An 18063-nucleotide genomic window follows, 5' to 3' on the forward strand; every position below is an offset into this window, starting at 1 on the left:
CCCACGGTCTTTTTTCCTTTTCAGCTCCTCGACTCAACCCACATAGATTCTACAACTTCCAAGTCTATATCGCTTCTTGCTATTGATTTAATTCCATTTCTTACAAACACGACAACCCATCCCGCCATCTGCCTGTCCTCTCAACATTAACCTGTATCCTTGGAAATTTACTTCCCAGCCTGACCCGCCTGCAGCCAGGTCTCTGTGATACCCACACCGTACCTGCCAATTTCAAGCCGCGCTACCAGCTCATTTACAAGTTTCTTATACTGCATGCATTTTTAGTATAAATCCTCTGTCCCGCGTTGACTGACCCTCCCCCCCTCATAATTCACCTTATCTGCTAGGATCCCGACCATACTTTATGTCCTATTATTTGTTCTGGGAACTTTAATAGCCTCTCCTGAGCCCTCCCCCTTTGACTCTTCCCAACAGTGCCGGCTGGGGGCGGGGTCGGGCCGGTTCAGGGGTCAAGTCGGGTTTCCGTGGTGTCAACGCTTTGCGGCCTACCGTCGGCAGCGCTGTTTTGGAGCGGGCCGCCGAGTGTAAGCGGGCGATATATCCGACATGGAAAGCAGAGCGTTCAGGAACCCGTACCCCGATTATGAAGGGCTGGCTTCTATACAGAGGCTGTTTGACTCCGCCGGGAATGTGAGTGAGACCCCGGGGAGGGGGATAGAGTGAGAGACATATTATGACCGCGGGGGTTGGGAGGTGTGGGGCGATTGAGAATCAGGGATACAGTGAGGGAAAGACACTGATTGCAGGGGGAAGGGGAGGGAAAGGAAAAATGAGGGACACAATGACTTCTGATGAGCTGGAATGAGGGATTCGCTCTGACCACGAGCGTGGGGGAAGTGGGAGATTCACGTTCAGCCAAGGGTTGGAGTGATTGAGACAGAATGGCTGCAGGATTGAGGTGGGTTACACACTGGACTTGAATAAAGTCTGGAGTGCGAGGTGGACAGGAACTGCCCTGGTGTGTGTTTGGGAACTGATTATTATTATAGGAGCAGGAGTAGAACATTTAGCTCATCGACTCTGTTTCATTCGATATCATGGCTGATCATCTGCTTCAATTCCCAAGCTATTCTCTTAGCCCTTAATATCACTATTAGAAATCTATCAATTTCTGTCTTGAACATACTCAGTGATTGAGACTCCACAGACTCTGGGTTATGAATTCCAAAAATTCACCACCCTCTAAATGAAGAAATTTCTCTTCATCTCAGTTCTAAATGGCCTATACCGTATTCTGAATTTGTATCCCCAGGTTCTAGACACCGTCGCAAGGAAAATGTCCTTTCTTTATCTGCTGTATCTTTTTCAGAATTTTGAGGGTTTCTATGAGAAGCCCTCTCATTCTTTTAAACTCCAAGAAATACAGGCCTATACTCCTCAATCTCTTCTTGTAGGACGGTCCCATCATCCCAGCATTCAGTCTGACAGACCTTCACTACACTCTCTCTATGGCAAACATATCCTTCCTTCAGCAAGCAGACCAGAACTGTACACAATAAAACCGAAAGAACTGCGGATGCTGAAAATAAGGAACAAAAACAGAAGTTGCTGAAAAAGCTTAGCATGTCTGGCAGCATCTGTGAAGAAAAATATCACAATTCTGAGTTAACAGTTCTGAGGAAGGGTCACCGGACCCAAAATGTTAACTATGATTTTTTTCTTCATAGATGCTGCCAGACCTGCTCACCTTTTCCAGCAACTTCTGTTTTTGTTCACTTCTCTAGATGTGGTCTCATCTATGTTCAATAGAAATGAAGCAAGATGATTTTGCTCCTGTGCTCAAATCCTCTTGTGATAAAAGCCAACATACTGTTTACATCACAACAGATTGTTGCACTTGCAGTTTTCAATGACACCCAAGTCCCTTTGGACATCAACACTTTCCAATCAGAGATAGTAGGAACTGCAGATGCTGGAGAATCCGAGACAACAAGGTGCAGGGCTGGATGAACACAGCAGGCCAAGCAGCATCATAGGAGCAGAGAGGCTGACGTTTCGGGCCTAGACCCTTCATCAGAAAAGGGGGAGGGGAAGGGGGTTTTGAAATAAATAGGGAGAGAGTGGGAGGCGGATAGAAGAGGGATAGAGGAGAGGAAACAAACAGGTCGAAGAGGCGGGGATGGGGCCAGGAAAGGTGAGTGTAGGTAGGGAGTTAGGAAGGGGATAGGTCAGTCCAGGGAGGACGGACAGGTCAAGGGGGCAGGATGAGGTTGGTCGGTAGGAGATGGAGGTGCGGCTTGAGGTGGGAGGAGGGGATAGGTGGGAGGAAGAACAGGTTAGGGAGGCAGGGACGAGTTGGACTGGTTTTGGGATGCGGTGGGGGGAGGGGAGATTTTGAAACTTGTGAAATCCACATTGATACCATTGGGCTGCAGGGTTTCCAATCTCTGTTTATTGAAGAAATACTTTGCACTTTCGTTCCTCTCACCAAAGTGTGTAAGGTCATACTTGCCCACATTATATCTGCCGTACATTTAGTCACTCACTCATTCAGCCTGTCTAAATCCCCTGAAGCCTCTTTGCATCCTCTGCATAACTCACATTCCCATCAAGTTTAACCTCGTCTGCAAAGTTGGAAATATCACAATTGACCCCGACATTCTCATATCGATCATTGTAACAGCCCACTGTTCACAGCCTGGCAACCTGAGAATGGCCCATTTACTCCTACATTGTGCGTTGAATCCTCAATTCATGTCAGTATGTTACCCCCAATCCCATGTATTTACTAACATCCTATGTAAGACTTTACCGAAAGCCTAGTGAAACTAGTGCATGGCAGGTTAGCAATGTGAGTATTTAACTGACACTGCAGTGTTGTAGTAACAAGATATTAACTAACTGGCAGTGGGTGGGTGGAAAGTGTTTAGGAAGGAGCTACTAAATGGTCTGGGTGTAGGTTTAGCTTAGTCAACTGGACAGCTAGTTTGCAATGCAGGTTAACTCCACCAGCGTGGGTTCAATAACTGCACCAGCTGAGCTCATTCTCCTTCTTGTCCTCACCCTTTGCCTGAGATGTGGTGAGCCTCGGGTTAAAACACCACCAGCTGTGTCTCTCTAAATGAGAGAGTGGCCTTATGATCTGGTAAGGCTATGGCAACTTTACCTTTTACTAATTGGCCTGGAGGTGTCAGAAACAACTGGCTGCAATTCATTCAAACTGCGGCAGTCAGGACTTTGAAGTTCCAGAAGAGAAGGGGAGTGTTTAAGGGGATGGGGGGTGTGTGTGGGGCGATTGAGAAACTGTTTTCTCAGTTTCTGGCTCTTCTGCATAATGCTCCTGAAAGTACAATATCTACCTGATTCTCAGCCAGCTTTACATGCAGCAGTTTAGATGTTCCTGTCCCTCAGTTGTAAATCCTCTACTGTGCATCTGCTGAGCTGCCATTTCTGTTTCAGAACAGTCCTGACCCTTCAAGTGCCTAAAACCTTCAGTTTTCCATTCGCCTTGCAGTTGCCACTTGCTGCCTCTCAACACTAATTTCTCTGAGCACCCAACAGTAGCCACTAATGCCAATACCTTTATTTTATCAATTTTTAACCAGTCACTCTCCTCTAAGTGTTTCTGTGTCTTTTTTTTTCAGGCTCCAGTGGTTGTTTTGTTTTCCAGACATGTAGTTTATTCATAAAGTTTATAAAGAAAATATAGATTACAAAATATTTAAACACTTGAATATTGCAATATTTGCGAGAAAATTCATAGTCGACTTGATGCAATTGTAATAGAATATGATTTGTAAATATAAAGTCTATGTTGGCATGGATAGAGACCGTAAGACTATAAGAAATAGGAACAGGAGTAGGCTGTTAAGTCCCAAGAGCTTGCTGCACCATTTAGTAGGGTCATGGCTCATCTGATATTCCTCACGTCCATTTTCCTGCCCTTTCCCCATAATCCTTGATTCTCCAACCAATCAAGAATGTACCTATCTTAGCTTTACCTGTACACAAGGGCTCTGCCCTCACAGCTCTCTGTGTCAAGGAGTTCCAAAGACTCCCAAACCCCTGAGAGAAGAAATTCTTCCTCAACTCAGTCTTAAAATGGCTCCCCTTACATCTCCAACTTTGCCCTCTCGTCCATGACAGAAAACATCCTCTCTCAGCATTTATCCTGTCAAGCCCCTTAAGAATCTTATGTGTTTCAATCAGATCACCCCTCATTCTTCTAAACCCCAGTGAGTAGAGTCCCAACCTGTTTAACCTTTGCTCACAAGACGATTCAAACCGGGGATCATCCTGAAGAACCTTATCTGAAGTGCCTCCAATGAAATAATATCTTTTCTTAGATAAGGTGACCAAAACTGTTAGCATTACTCCAGACATAACAAGGTGTAGAGCTGGATGAACACAGCAGGCCAAGCAGCATCATAGGAGCAGGAAGGCTGACATTTCGGGCCTAGACCCTTCATCAGAAATGGGGGAGGGGAAAGGGGTTCTGAAATAAATAGGGAGAGAGGGGGAGGCGGATAGAAGATGGATAGAGGAGAAGATAGGTGGAGAGGAAACAGACAGGTCAGAGGCGGGGATGGAGCCAGTAAAGGTGAGTGTAGGTGGGGAGGTAGGGAGGAGATAGTCAGTCCAGGGAGGACGGACAGGTCAAGGGGGCGGGATGAGGTTAGTAGGTAGGAAATGGGGGTGCGGCTTGAGGTGGGAGGAGGGGATAGGTGGGAGGAAGAACAGGTTAGGGAGGCGGGGACGAGCTGGGCTGGTTTTGGAATGCGGTAGGGAGAGGGGAGATTTTGAAGCTTGTGAAATCCCGATAGCATTACTCCAGATATGGTCTCACCAGCACTTCATACAGTTGCAGTAAGACTTCCCTACTCTTATGCTCCAACCCCCTTGAAATAAAGACCAACATTCCATTAGCCTTCCTTGTTACCTGCTGCACGAGTGCTAGCTTTCTGTGGTTCATGCACAAATACCCCCAGATCCCTTTATGTTGCAGTTTTTCTCCATCTAAATAATCATGTTCTTGTGTTCTCCCTTCCAAAATAAACAATTTTCTACTTTCCCACAATGTACTCCATTTGCCAATTTTTGGCCCACTTTATTTATTAATATCTCTCTGTAAACTGTTTGTATCCCTCTTGCAACCTGCCTTTCCACCTATTTTTGTGTTGTCTACAAACTTGGCTACATTACATTTGCTTCCTTCCTCGAAGTCATTAATATATGTTTGTAAGCTGTTGGCATCCCAGCACTGAACCCCACTGGTCAGAAGTTACGAACCTGATAAGAAAAAACTCTTGTCCCCACTGGCTGTTTCCTGTCCATGAGCCAATTCTCTGTCCATGCTAATGTATAACCTCCAACGCCGCGAGTTCTTATGACTTAACATTTTGTGTGGTACCTTATTGGCCTTCTGGAATTCCAGATGCAACATATCTAATGCCTCCTCTCTGTACGCTCTGGTTGAGACTTCCTCAAAAAACTCTAATAGAGTACTCAGATACGATTTCCCTTTCATGAAACCATGCTGACTCTGCTTCCAAATATGCTGCTGTTACTTCCTTAATAATTGATTCCAATACTTTTCCAACAATAGATATTAGGCATTTGGTTTCTCGTTACCTGCATTTTGCCTCCTTCCGTTTTTGAATAGGGGTGTCACATTGACAGTTTTCCAATCCTCTAGTACTTTTCCAGAATATAAGAATTTTTGGAAAATTACAACCAATGCAACCACTATCTCTGTAGCAGTCTTTTTTTTAAGATCCTTGGATGCAAGCCATAAGGGCAAGGGACTTATTAGTTTTTCTAATACTAATCTCTAGTGATGGTGATGGTACTTAATTCCTCCCCTTATTCACTAGTATTAATGCGATATTTGAAGTGTCTTCCACAGTAAAGACTAATGCAAAATATCTAAGGGAAAAGATATTTTAAAACTGAAAATTATAGGAAGTGCAATAGATTTTTTTGTCAAGTGCAAAGTGCTTCAATGAATTTTTAACCCTCTTGTTTTACACCATACGTTCTTTGTGAGGTACACAGTCCTAGGGGTACAACTGCTCCCAGCATGTGTTGTATCTTCTCCAGGTTGCCATCTCATGCATAAGCATGCCTGTTTCTGCTTCTGGCATGTTCTTCCAACTTTCTGGCCCAGCACTGCGGTAGGGGTATGTCAGGTTCGGGTTTGTGGTGAAGTACAGTGCCTGCAATGCCTCAGTGCCAAGTTTTGAATTGCTGGATCTGTTTTGAATCTATCCCATTTAAGATGATAGTAGTATTGCAGGACACGAAGCTTGTCCACAGTGTGAAGACAGTACTTGCTGTCAGTGAGGATCAGGCTCACTGCTACATACCATCAAGGGCAGACTGATTTGTGTCAGATAAATGGTCACGAGAACATTATGTAGGTGATCCCCTTATTTTGCTTTTTCTCACCAGCTAATACAAGCCAAGCGTGTGGTTTATGGACCTTGCCAGTTGCTTCCAAGGTGATGTTGGGAAGCCAGTTGTGGGGATGTTGACGATCTGCACCCAGCATGCATCTTTTACTCTTTAACTACTCATGATGGTACTTCATGAACTGAGTGAGGGTGGTCAATGGTAATCAGCAGGAAGTATCCTTGCCTATCTTTGACCTTAATTCAAAAGTGTTCACAGAATCTGGAGTAAATATTGAGGGCTTCTGGGGAATGTACAACAAAGTGAATTGCTCTGGTCTTCAGAAAGTTGACTATGTACTTCATCATCTTAAACATTGGAAACATACATATGCTATGGGATCTGTACAGGGTTCTACAGAGTCCATGCACGATTCGACAGAGCTCATTGTTCAATCACCCGTTTATGTTTTGTAGCAAAATAAAATAGAATTAATTACGTTGTTTAGTCAGTAGCAGCCTTGTATTCTTTTATGCACTGTTGATTTTAGTTAATCTAATTGGTCTTTAAAAAGATCTCCACTGTAAGCAAAACTTTTTTTTAAAATTACTAGTGCAGAATTTTATCGGGGGTAGAAAGGGAATGATAAAAGTTGAAGTTGGCTCAAAGATGCCTATCCTTTAAAAATATAGTTGGCAATAATGTCTCTGAAATGCCTCTGGTAAGTCAGCGGGAATGCCTCATGTTCTGAAATGTGTGGATTCTGACATTCAGAGTACTGATCTGCATTCAATCATTTTTAACATGCAGGGTTGACTTGTCACTTCCACTTGATTTGTATTTTGTAAATATTTTGAGGTAAATTAATATTTTAATTCATACCCTGGTACTATCCTCAAGCAAATGTAGATTTATGACAGTGTGTCAGCAGATTGTCCAGCTAATATGGGCTAATAGCCATTATGTCTTTGTACATTGGCTGAAAATAGTCACTGATAGTGCGAATGTGCAAAAGACAGCAGGAGATGAGAATGGTGTGAATCGGTTCTATGTGTCGACCTGAACTAAGGACGCAGAATAGCCTTGTTTTCATTTTTGTTGATCTTGGCTAAGAATGCAGAAGCATCTTACTTTCTTAATGCTTTACAGTTAACCAGTGACTTCATTCAGCAACTGCAGAGCAAGATCAGTGAATTATTGCAGCATATGGAAAATGGGTTGATAAAGGGTGATGAAACGGACTGCACCAGCTACACTGGATGGGCAGGTACTATTAGCGCTGCAAAACTGAGAAGCAATTATTGTGTGCACCCAGAAACCATCAAGGTTACACTTTGTATATTTGAATACTGAAAATTGTGTGTTTGATGTCATCAGGATAACAACTAGACATTTTCTGAATGAAAAGATGACTTTAAGGTAACGAGTTTGATTTTTCTATTTGGTAAAAATTGGTGCAAATGAAGTATTCAGGCACTCAGCGGATTCACAAAATGAAAAGTAATTCAGGCCACACCAATCAATGCAAAAAATATTTTGTAGTTGATTTACATGCTCTTCCTACTCTGCTCCCTCACTTAAAATTAAATCTTGTTGTAATGTCACTTTCTCTCACTCTTCTTTACTCAGAGCTTCAAGTTCTTCAAAAGCCCTTAGCACCTCCATTGTTTTCTTCCTACAGCTTTCTAAAACCCAACTTTTGGGTAACCTGGTGAACACACCTAATTGCCCTTGCCTCATAAACCTGATGGTATTGGCCTTATGGGTTTTAACTCCAGAAATACACGAAGAGAAAGATATTTTCAACCAAACAGTATAAAATAACCTCAAGGAGCGTCTAGTTATGGTTCTGACTGAAGGTATGTTGAAGCAATGTAGAATTTGAGAACTAAAACAGGGATTTATTTGAGTACAGGTACTGTGAGATCTCCCAAATCTGACGTGTGAAGAATTAATATTTGTATATTGTGGGAGAACATTTGACCCAAGAAAAAGAGACAAAATATGGGGAAATAAAGACACACAGGCTGGCTCTAAATAACAGAAGGGAAAGTTAGATGTTGATGAACATCACCAGAATGCTGTGCAGAATTCAGCTTGAGAATGCAAATTTTCCAGAATTGATTTTCAGATGAAATACATTTGTTTAGGAACACAGAAATGTAGTTTGACGTAAATTGCTGTTTGCATAGGTGTTTTACAGGGGTTGCTGATTTTGGGAGTTGTTTTTATTGTTTGTGTTCATATGGAAAAGTACCAGTAGGTAGCAGTGACCTCAGTAAGGGCAGTAGGAGTGACGGGACTGAGATTTGACTAGACTAGAGGGAACATGTTGGAAGATAGTGCAGTCCAGTCCAGTGTTGATAACTGTTTTGGTCACTGATATTTGCAGTAGGTTTCAGATAACCTTAAAGGTTGTGGCATAACCTGCATTTCTGATAACCTTGAAATTGCTTGGTGATGACGTTAATCAATGGCCTTTGACTAAACTGGTAATGCACTGGAGTAATAGCTTTCAAGAATTGACTTTGATATACAGGTTAAAATTATTTACTGTGCCAATTTAATTTCCTGTTTTCTAGATTAGGAATTGTATGTTATCAGCAGACTTGTTGAATTCAATTCACAAGCAGAAATACTGAATGAGTTAATCTGACTGATCATAGAAGCCCTACAGTTGTAGAAACAGGCCATCTAGCCCAACAGGTCCACACCAACCCTCCGAAGAACATCCAACCCAGAACCATCCCCCTACCCTGTCCCTGTAACCCTGCATTTCTCTTGACTAACCTACCTAGCCTGCACATCCCTGAACACTATGGGCAATTTAGCATGGTCGATCCATCTCACTTGCACATCTTTGGACTTTGGGAGGAAACCGGAGGACCCGGCGGAAACCCACGCAGACACGGGGAGAATGTGCAAACTCCACACAGTCGCCCAAGGGTGGAATCGAACCCAAATTCCTGGCGCTGTAAGACAGCAGTGCTAACGACTGAGCTACTGTACTGACTGATATTTTATTCACTCAGCAGTTCTGTCACTATTATCTCACAGAATAATGTAGGATAATAGGTCAGCACAACATAATGGGCCGAAGGGCCTGTACTGAGCTGTACTGTTCTATGTTCTAGAATGTAATGGTTGTAACAACATGATAATTCCTTGACTAAATCTAATAGTAAGAGCATAACATCTATAAAAAGTAAAACATCTATAAAAACAGATGGAAAATAGAATTCAACAAACATTGTTATTTTCAGCAATTTTTCCTTTCAGTTTAGTTTGAAGTGTGGTTACTTGTAATTGTGGGGAGACGTGGCAGCCACTTTGAGAACGAAATCTCACCAAAGAAAACAACTGTTCCCCTAAGTTGGTCAAATACAATGTTAATTTCAAGGTTAAGGGCAGAAGGTTTGGTGGTGTTTTGAGGAAAGAGTTTTTCATCAGAGGGTGGTGGGAGTCTGGAATGCACAGCCTGGTAAGCAATAGAGCCAGGAAATCTCTTAACTATTTAAAAAATAATGTGGATGAGCACTCGAAATATCATGACATTCAAGGCTATGAGCCAAGTGCTGGAAAGTGCGACAAGTGTACATTGGTCAGCACCGACTTGACGAGCCTCCTTCTGTGTTATATGACTCTAGATACTGGTTGAGAAATAAGTATTGGCCAGGACACCATGTTCTTAAAATAATATCGTAGTATTTTCTTACATCCACCTGAGACATCTTTAAGATTATACTTCCTTCCAAAAACACGCAGCACCTCCTCAGTACGAATGTTAGTCTGGATTGAGGAGTCCGCCTTGAATCCATGAACTTCTGTCTCAGTGGCCAGTACATGCCAACAGAAGTAGTCTTTGAAATATGAATGCTGCATAAAAGCTAACTAAATTGGATGATGCATGTCAAAAAGACATTGCTTTCAGACTCCAGTGGATATGTGCGTGTGCAAGGCAGATGGGCTGCAGAGGATGTGAGAATGGTTCAGGGCAGATGAATGTGGCCAAGTGTGACAGTGGATCACCTAACAGGAGGACCTACAAGTAGTAGCAACAATTAAGGAATAGCTTTCAATGGTAAGTAGAAGTACAATAATTTGACCATCTGTCTTGTAGAGGTTCTGTGTTCTAGTCTTCAAATTATTGCTCTTTGCCCATTGCACATTTACATTCTCAGTTAATACAAATAAGAGCAATTGAATGACCTTTCAGATTGCAAACTTCCAGCTTTCTTACTGTAGCAGTACATAATTTTTCCTTCATGGCATGGTTGTAATCATTTAAAACTGTTAAATTTCAGCTATGGTTCAGCTGTTACCATTATCACATGAATCCCAGGTTCAAGTACTTTTGCAATAAGTCCAGACTGCTACAACAATGCAATGCTGGGACCAGCTGGAGGCGCACACACCACATTGCGGTTCACGGGAGCGTGCTCTGCACAAACGGGCCACAGCGTTTCCTGTCTTAACACCAGTGACTACGCTTTAGAAATTACTTCATTCGATGTACAATGCTTTGAATTGTCTGACAACGACCAGAACGGAGCAAGGAAACACCCAAGTATTTCCAGTCTGTCTGACTTGATAATATGTCCAAATTGCAGCAGCTTCACAGTTTTTGTCTTTTAGTGCATCAAACAGGTCTTGCTTGGAGCAAGTGATCTTGGTGGTGGTCAAGAGAGTCTGACCATACCCAAACAAGATCTGTAGTCTGTACATGGCTTAATAAGGGTGATCTGAAACAGCATATAGTTTCTTTATTTTAAAAAAATTCCTGAAACTCTTATCTTTCACCAGCTCAGTCAACAGTGTCACATGTCTATAACAATGCATTTGTATTCCATCAGGGATTGCTTTACTATATCTGCATCTACACAATATTTATGGAGATCAGTCCTTCCTGCAGAAAGCTCTACAGTACGTCAATAAGAGTCTGAAATGTCTCACTGGGCGTGTAGTCACTTTCCTGTGTGGTGACGCAGGCCCGCTGGCAGTAGCTGCAGTTGTGCATCATAAGCTGCGGCAGACTCAAGAATCAGACGCTTACATCAATCAGTAAGTGAAAGCAACTTGCTCTAATTATACTTGGATTTTGTTGCCGGGTTATCTCTCTATCCTTGCAGCTCTATTCTATCTTAACCTGCACCGTCACTGTTGACCACTATTGACTTCAGTATTCCAATGTTTTCAATTTAAAATAGTCATCTGCAGGTTTAAATCTCTTTCTAGCCCTAATTTGCCCAGTCTGTGTGAAATCCTCCTGTCCTGCAACCATAAACTCTTGAACTCTTGCCCTATACTTGACTTCTTGCCACTCTTCCCTCATCACTCCGTCACTGAGGCATCCCGTCAAGTGACTGTTTCTTCAACAAACACCTCAATTTCCCTCTTTTTAAAATTATTAAGTAGTTTGTTGACCAAACATTTGGGCTTTGTCACAACACCCATTTAGTCTAATTAAGTATCTGAAGCTCCGGGGAAACTTCTATACACGATTAGTGGAAGTGAATACAAGACTTATTGAATTATCCCCTACACTTTTGAACCTCAAAATAGAGGAGCTTAGATTTTAAAATTTACATCCTTGTATTTCAACTCTCTCCTCCTTGCCATTCCTTATCTCTGTAATCTCCTGCAGACCTCCAAGATCTCTATGCTACTCCAGTTCTAGCCTCTTGCCTGTATACCTTATTGCTCCAGTATTGATCTTCATCTACCTAGGCTCCAGGCCTCCCATCTTTTATCTTCTGTAAACTTCAGTTTATCCCAAACTTTGTATCTGTATCCTAATCCACAACAAATCTCGTGCACCAACACTCCCGTGTTCAGTTCGGCTCCTGATCTGGAAATGCCTTTTAAAATTGTAGTCATCAACTCCAAATTTATCCCTCTCAATTTCTTCAATCCCCAATGTTGGACAGCAACGCCTTCAGCTACCTTGAGTCTGATTGGTGGAATTGCCAACATATATCTTTCCACTTCTATTCCCTCATTGTAGATGCTCTTTAAAACCTATATTTTTGACCAAGCATTGGCCATATGTTCTGATATCTCCCTGTGTGACTCAATACTACATTTTTTGATGTGCCTCCTACACGGTGCCATGGAATGAGCTCCCAACAGTATACGGGGTGAGCTTAATTTAAACACAAGTTGTTGTTTCTCCTTTGTAAGGGAAAATGTGCTTTAGGTATATGTCCTTTTTTGAATCTCGTGATAGTAGTCAAGGTAAGACTTGTTCCCAAACAAAAACCAAAGCCGCCTCTGTACACGCAGTAGTCTTGATCTGGCAGCTCCTGAGAACTTCCATGGGCTGGGGTTGAAACTGCAGGAGTGTTTTGAAATACTTTTGTCATCACAAAGATTTCTTAGTGTTATATATTGAATGTCATGCAGCATTTGCCTCAGCAAAATATACTTGGCAAAGAATACTGAGTAGGCTTTAATTATAAATGTATGTACTCAGCAAATTACTTCCTTTTAAGAGAACTATACTATTGTGAAATATTATGAAAATGTTACTTTTTTTGGTGGAGACCATAGTGAACAATTGTAAGGATCATTCTGGTCATCACCGTTATGTTTGTTCTTCTATCTACATTGGAAGCTGTTTACATATTAACACAGTGTACACACTGAATTGGTTTTGATGAATTAAAGGCTGGAATTTAAAAACATACTTATTTTGATCCCTGCACATGTTGACTGTTCAGTTACAACTGTTGCGTAGATGTATATTCTTTGGTTAATCTTTCATAGCAGTGGTGCCATGTGATTGGTTCAAAATTTTCTAATTTAATACAGGATCAAAACTGGCTTTAGTTTCTGAGAAATATCAATTCTGCATCATTAACTTCAGTCTTCTACACACTGCCAGCTCAGTCATTGCTCTTTTGGTCATGTGCAGTTTGAAACAACTCTGCCATTAGCCTGCTTAGAGTAAAAAGTAATGGATCCTTCTCAGTCTAAAGTAGTTCCTTCGTACTCCCCCCAACTCGTCAATATATAAGGCCCACCAATAAATAATTTCCCATGTCTGTGTCAGCTTACAGAGAGTAAATAGAGTTCAGCAGCAAGTTCCTCTGAATTTGTAAAGTTTATTACGCAGCGAACGTGGTTCTCTGTTTTTTTGCTGAGTTTGTGGATTTCAGCTGGGGAAGCAATGGGTTTTTTAAACTTCAAAAATATACTTTATTCATAAAATATCTTTATTTACATACATAGTTCCTAAAGCAGTTTGGCTCTGTACAGTAACATAGGAAACAAACATTGGAGTTTGACTCTATCCAACAAACAAACCAAAGGCATTTCTTACTTGTACAGTTGCTTCAACTGGCTTCTGCACCCAAAGGATTATTGGGCAAGGATCCCACTCTTAATCATTATTAAGCCAAGGGGAAGGTGTTTTATTCTAATATTTTCAAATTTTAAGAAAGAGGCATGACTTTACTTGCCTGCTTTCAGAAACTTGTATATGCTTGTGTCAAATCATATAATGATACAAAAAGCAACAATCTTAAAAAGAAATAAAGAATATGTAGTTAAAGAATGTGCTCATCATGCTTACAAGAAGAGCAAAAGGAGGAGTCATATTTTTTATTTTGTACTTACAGTCCAAATATTCGTGTTTTCAAATCTTTTTGCAAGTATTTCAGGTTTTACAATGTATTTCTTGCAGGCTTCTCCAACTACATCAATCTGTAGTGAAACTGAATTCAAGACTGCCAGATGAAATGCTCTACGGACGGATCGGATATCTATATGCGTTATTATTTGTTAATGATCAGTTTGGCACTGAAAAAATATCAATGCAGTACATGAAACAGGTAGTGTCTCTCTCTCCTTTTTTATTTAAATGATTATTTAGCGATATTAAAGTTTAAAAAAATCTCTGCCTTTCCCATATGATTTCTAAAAATTGAATCCTTGTAAACTTTCTTTTGTGTTGATATGTACAAGTTAATTTCAAAACACACTGTCCACTAATAAATGAAAAAGCACCAAGCTTTTATCTGAAGTCTGATGTTCTAAATGTTATTTAATTTTTGACCTTCCCTTTGATGTGAAGAAGTACTGGTAACATTCAGGAAAAGCATTCCTCATTTGTTGTTCTACAAAGTAATGGATGGTCAATAATGTTGATAGAAGTTACCAAACAAAACTATAAGTATTTACAAAGCTAACTATTGTTTGTACAATATTTCTTAGATATACTTTTTCTGAAGATTTCTCAGCTCTCTAACCTTTAGATATTGAAAATCCACTTGTATATCAAATACCTGAAGATTTGTTGATAGAAACCAGAAGAGTTTGTCATCCAGTTGCCCTAGATGTTTAAAGATTTAATTTTTTATAATCTGCCAGATATTGATTTCAGCAAGTACTTAGACATGTGCAGACTCTTGAAGTTCATGACGTTGGAAGATGTTAGAGAGATTAAAAGAGGCAAGGCTGTGAAGAAGAATTTTTAAAATCCAGATAATGCTTAACATATAAGTCACTAAACAGTGATCTATGACTGGAACTTGGTACAAGTTAAAAATGTGGGCAGCAGAAGTTTAGGTGACCTCTAGTTCATAGAGGGTGGAATGTGGTATCTGGCCAGGTGTGTGAGATAAATTGAGTCTAGAGATTATCAAAAGCATTGATGAAGGATTCAGCAGTGAATGAACTCATGTTTGATAGATTTCTGGTGCTGTTACATCACTAGAAATGCACAATCTTATTAAAAACAAGCATACATGGTCAATCTCCTTTTGAAGACCAGATTGCCTCACCCTGGCCTAACAGTCTACTTCGTCCCAAGACAGCTTTCAGGGGGAGAATTGCAGCCAGTGGTTAAGGACCAGAGTTTGTGATTAGAACACAATTTTAGTTGGGAGAAATGTTTTCTTGTCTGGGTATTGTGGCTACAGTGGTAAATGAGTACTTGCATCCATGTTTACCAATGTATAAACTTTACCAAAGCTATGGTGAACAATTAAGTTGCCAGAATATCAAATAAGTTAAAAATAGGAGTGACAAAGAAGGTTGCCAATAATTAAGAATTAAAATGGATACCACCACTCACTTCTACCAATTCATCTCCAAGCTGCACACCATCCTGAAATTGAAATTCCATTCCCTTTCTTTCATTCATTACCATTGGCCAATATCCTGAATACCCTTGCAGCACCAGGGTATGTAGCGCACGGACTGCAGCAGTTCAGGAAGGCAGCTCACCATCCAATGGTCAAGCCAATTATGAATCATCAATAAAAACCTAAAGAACTGTGGATGCTGTAAATCAGAAACCAAAACAAAAATTGCTGAGAAAGAAATCAAGAGTTAACGTTTCGCGCCCAGTGACCCTTCGGCAGAACAATTCTGATGAAGGGTCATTGAACTGAAACATTAATTCTGATTTCTGTCCACAGATGCTGCCAGACCTGCTGAGCTTTTCTAGTAATTTCTGTTTTTGTTATGGATCAGCAATGCCAGCCTAGCCAGCAACACCAAAATCCCAAGATGAAGACCAATAATTTGGAAGGTAGATGTTGGCAATTCTCATTTACACCACGTCTAGCTCCATTTTATTCTTGTTTCCCCATTCCACAGGTAATTAATCTCCCCGTTCTCTCAACACTATTGCTGTTGTTAGGGTTTGAACTAATTTGGCAGGGCAGTGAGATACACAGTAGAGATGCGATAATGGTGATGCACTGATAATATTTAAGAAAAGCCAGGATTGTCTGGCAGGCAGAATGTATAGAACAAAGAAACTTACAGCTCAGGAACAGCCCCTTCAGCCATCCAAGCCTGCACCGACATGCTGCCCACCACAAATAAAAACCCCTACCCTTCTGGGGACCGTATCCCTCCATTCCCATCCTATTCATGTATTTGTCAAGATGCCCTTTAAAAATCACTATCGTATCTGTGTCCACTACCTCCCCTGGCAGCGAGTTCCAGGCACCCACCACTCTGTGTAAGAAACGTGTCTCGTACATCACTTTTAAACCTTGCCCTTCGCACCTTGAATCTATGGCCCTGAGTAACTGACTCTTGCACCCTGGGAAAAAGCTTCTGACTGTCCACTCCCTTCATAATCTTGTAGACCTCTATCAAGTCGCCTCTCAACCTGTGTTGTTCCATTGAGAACAACCCAAGTTTCTCCAACCTCTCCTCATAGCTAATGCCATCCATACCAAGCAACATCCTGGTAAATCTTTTCTGTACCCTCTCCAAAGCCACCACATCCTTCTGGTAGTGTGGCGACCAGAATTGAACACAATATTTCAAATGCAGCCTAACTAACGTTCTATAAAGCTGCAAAATTACCTGCCAATTTTTAAACTCAGTGCCCCGGCTGATGAAGGCAAGCACGCTGCATGCCTTGTTGATGATCGTTTCCACCTGCGTTGCTACTTTCATGACCTGTGTATCTGTACACCTAGATCCCTCTGCCTATCAGTACTCTTAAGGGTTCAGCCATTTACTGTATATTTTCCATCTGGATTAAACCTTCCAAATTACATTACCTCAAATTTTTCCAGATTAAACTCCATCTGCCAAGTCTCTGCCCAAGTCACCAACTGATCTATATCCAGCTGTATTCTTTGATGGTCCTCATCACTATCTGCAATTCCACCCACCTTTGTGTCATCAGCAGAGTTACTAAACAGACCAGTTACACTTGCTTCCAAATCATTTATATATATATATATATATATATATATATATACATATATATATATATATATATATATATATTACAAATAGCAAAGGTCCCAACACTGATCCATGGATGCAAGTGAGGAACACCACTAGTCACAACCCTCCATTCAGAAACTTACTCTTCCACTGCTACCCTCTGTCTTCTATGACTGAGCCAGTTTCTTATCCATCTTGCAAGCTCACCTCTGACCCTGTGCAACTTTACCTTCTGTATTAGCCTGCCATGAGGGACCTTGTCAAAGGCCTTACTGTAGTCCATGTAGGTAACATCCACTGCCCTACCCTCATCAATCATCGTCACTTCTTCAAAAATCTCAATCAAGTTAGTAACCTCCCTTTCACAAACCACGTTGCCTCTTGCTAATATGCCCACTTATTTCCAAGTGGGAGTAAATCCCGTCTCGAAGAATCCCCTCCAATAATTTCCCTACCACTGATGTAAGGCTCACAGGCCTATAATTAGCTGGATTATCCTTGCCACCCGTCTTAAACAAAGGAACAACATTGGCTATTCTCCAATCCTCTGGGACCTTCCCTGTAGCCAGTGAGGATACAAAGATTTCCCTCAAGGCCCCAGCAATTTCCTCCCTTGCCTCTCTCAGTATTCTAGGGTATATCCCATCAGGCCCTGGGGACTTGTCTACCTTAATGTTTTTCAAGACCCCCAATATCTCCTCCCTTTTGGTCTCAACATGACCCAAACTATCTACACACCCTTTCCAGACTCATCGTCCACCAAGTCTTTCTCCTTGGTGAATACTGACGCAAAGTACTCCTTTAATACCTCATCCATTTCCTCTGGCTCCACACATAAATTCCCCTCCCTGTCCTTGAGTGAGCCAACCCTTTCTCTGGCTACCCTCTTGTTCTTTTATACATGTATAAAAAGCCTTGGGATTTTCTTAAATCCTGTTGGCGAATGACTTTTCATGACCCGTTTTAGCCCTCCTGACTCCTTGCTTAAGTTTCTTTTGACTTTCCTTGTATTCC

At 41.3% G+C, this 18063-nt stretch overlaps 1 protein-coding gene across 1 annotated transcript in view; it reads left to right on the top strand.

Annotated features, from left to right (window-relative positions):
• Positions 1-437: 437 nt before the first annotated feature.
• Positions 438-18063, top strand: part of lancl1 (LanC antibiotic synthetase component C-like 1 (bacterial)) — a 35727-nt gene continuing 18101 nt past the window's right edge. Inside the window, exons 1-4 of the mRNA XM_048598840.1 lie at positions 438-651; positions 7501-7618; positions 11205-11412; positions 14036-14183. Coding sequence (XP_048454797.1) covers positions 568-651; positions 7501-7618; positions 11205-11412; positions 14036-14183 — 558 coding nt within the window. The 5' untranslated portion in view covers positions 438-567. The remainder of the gene's footprint in view (positions 652-7500; positions 7619-11204; positions 11413-14035; positions 14184-18063) is intronic.

Source organism: Rhincodon typus, chromosome 7 (assembly GCF_021869965.1).
Source record: "Rhincodon typus isolate 14 chromosome 7, sRhiTyp1.1, whole genome shotgun sequence".
Classification (NCBI taxonomy): domain Eukaryota; kingdom Metazoa; phylum Chordata; class Chondrichthyes; order Orectolobiformes; family Rhincodontidae; genus Rhincodon; species Rhincodon typus.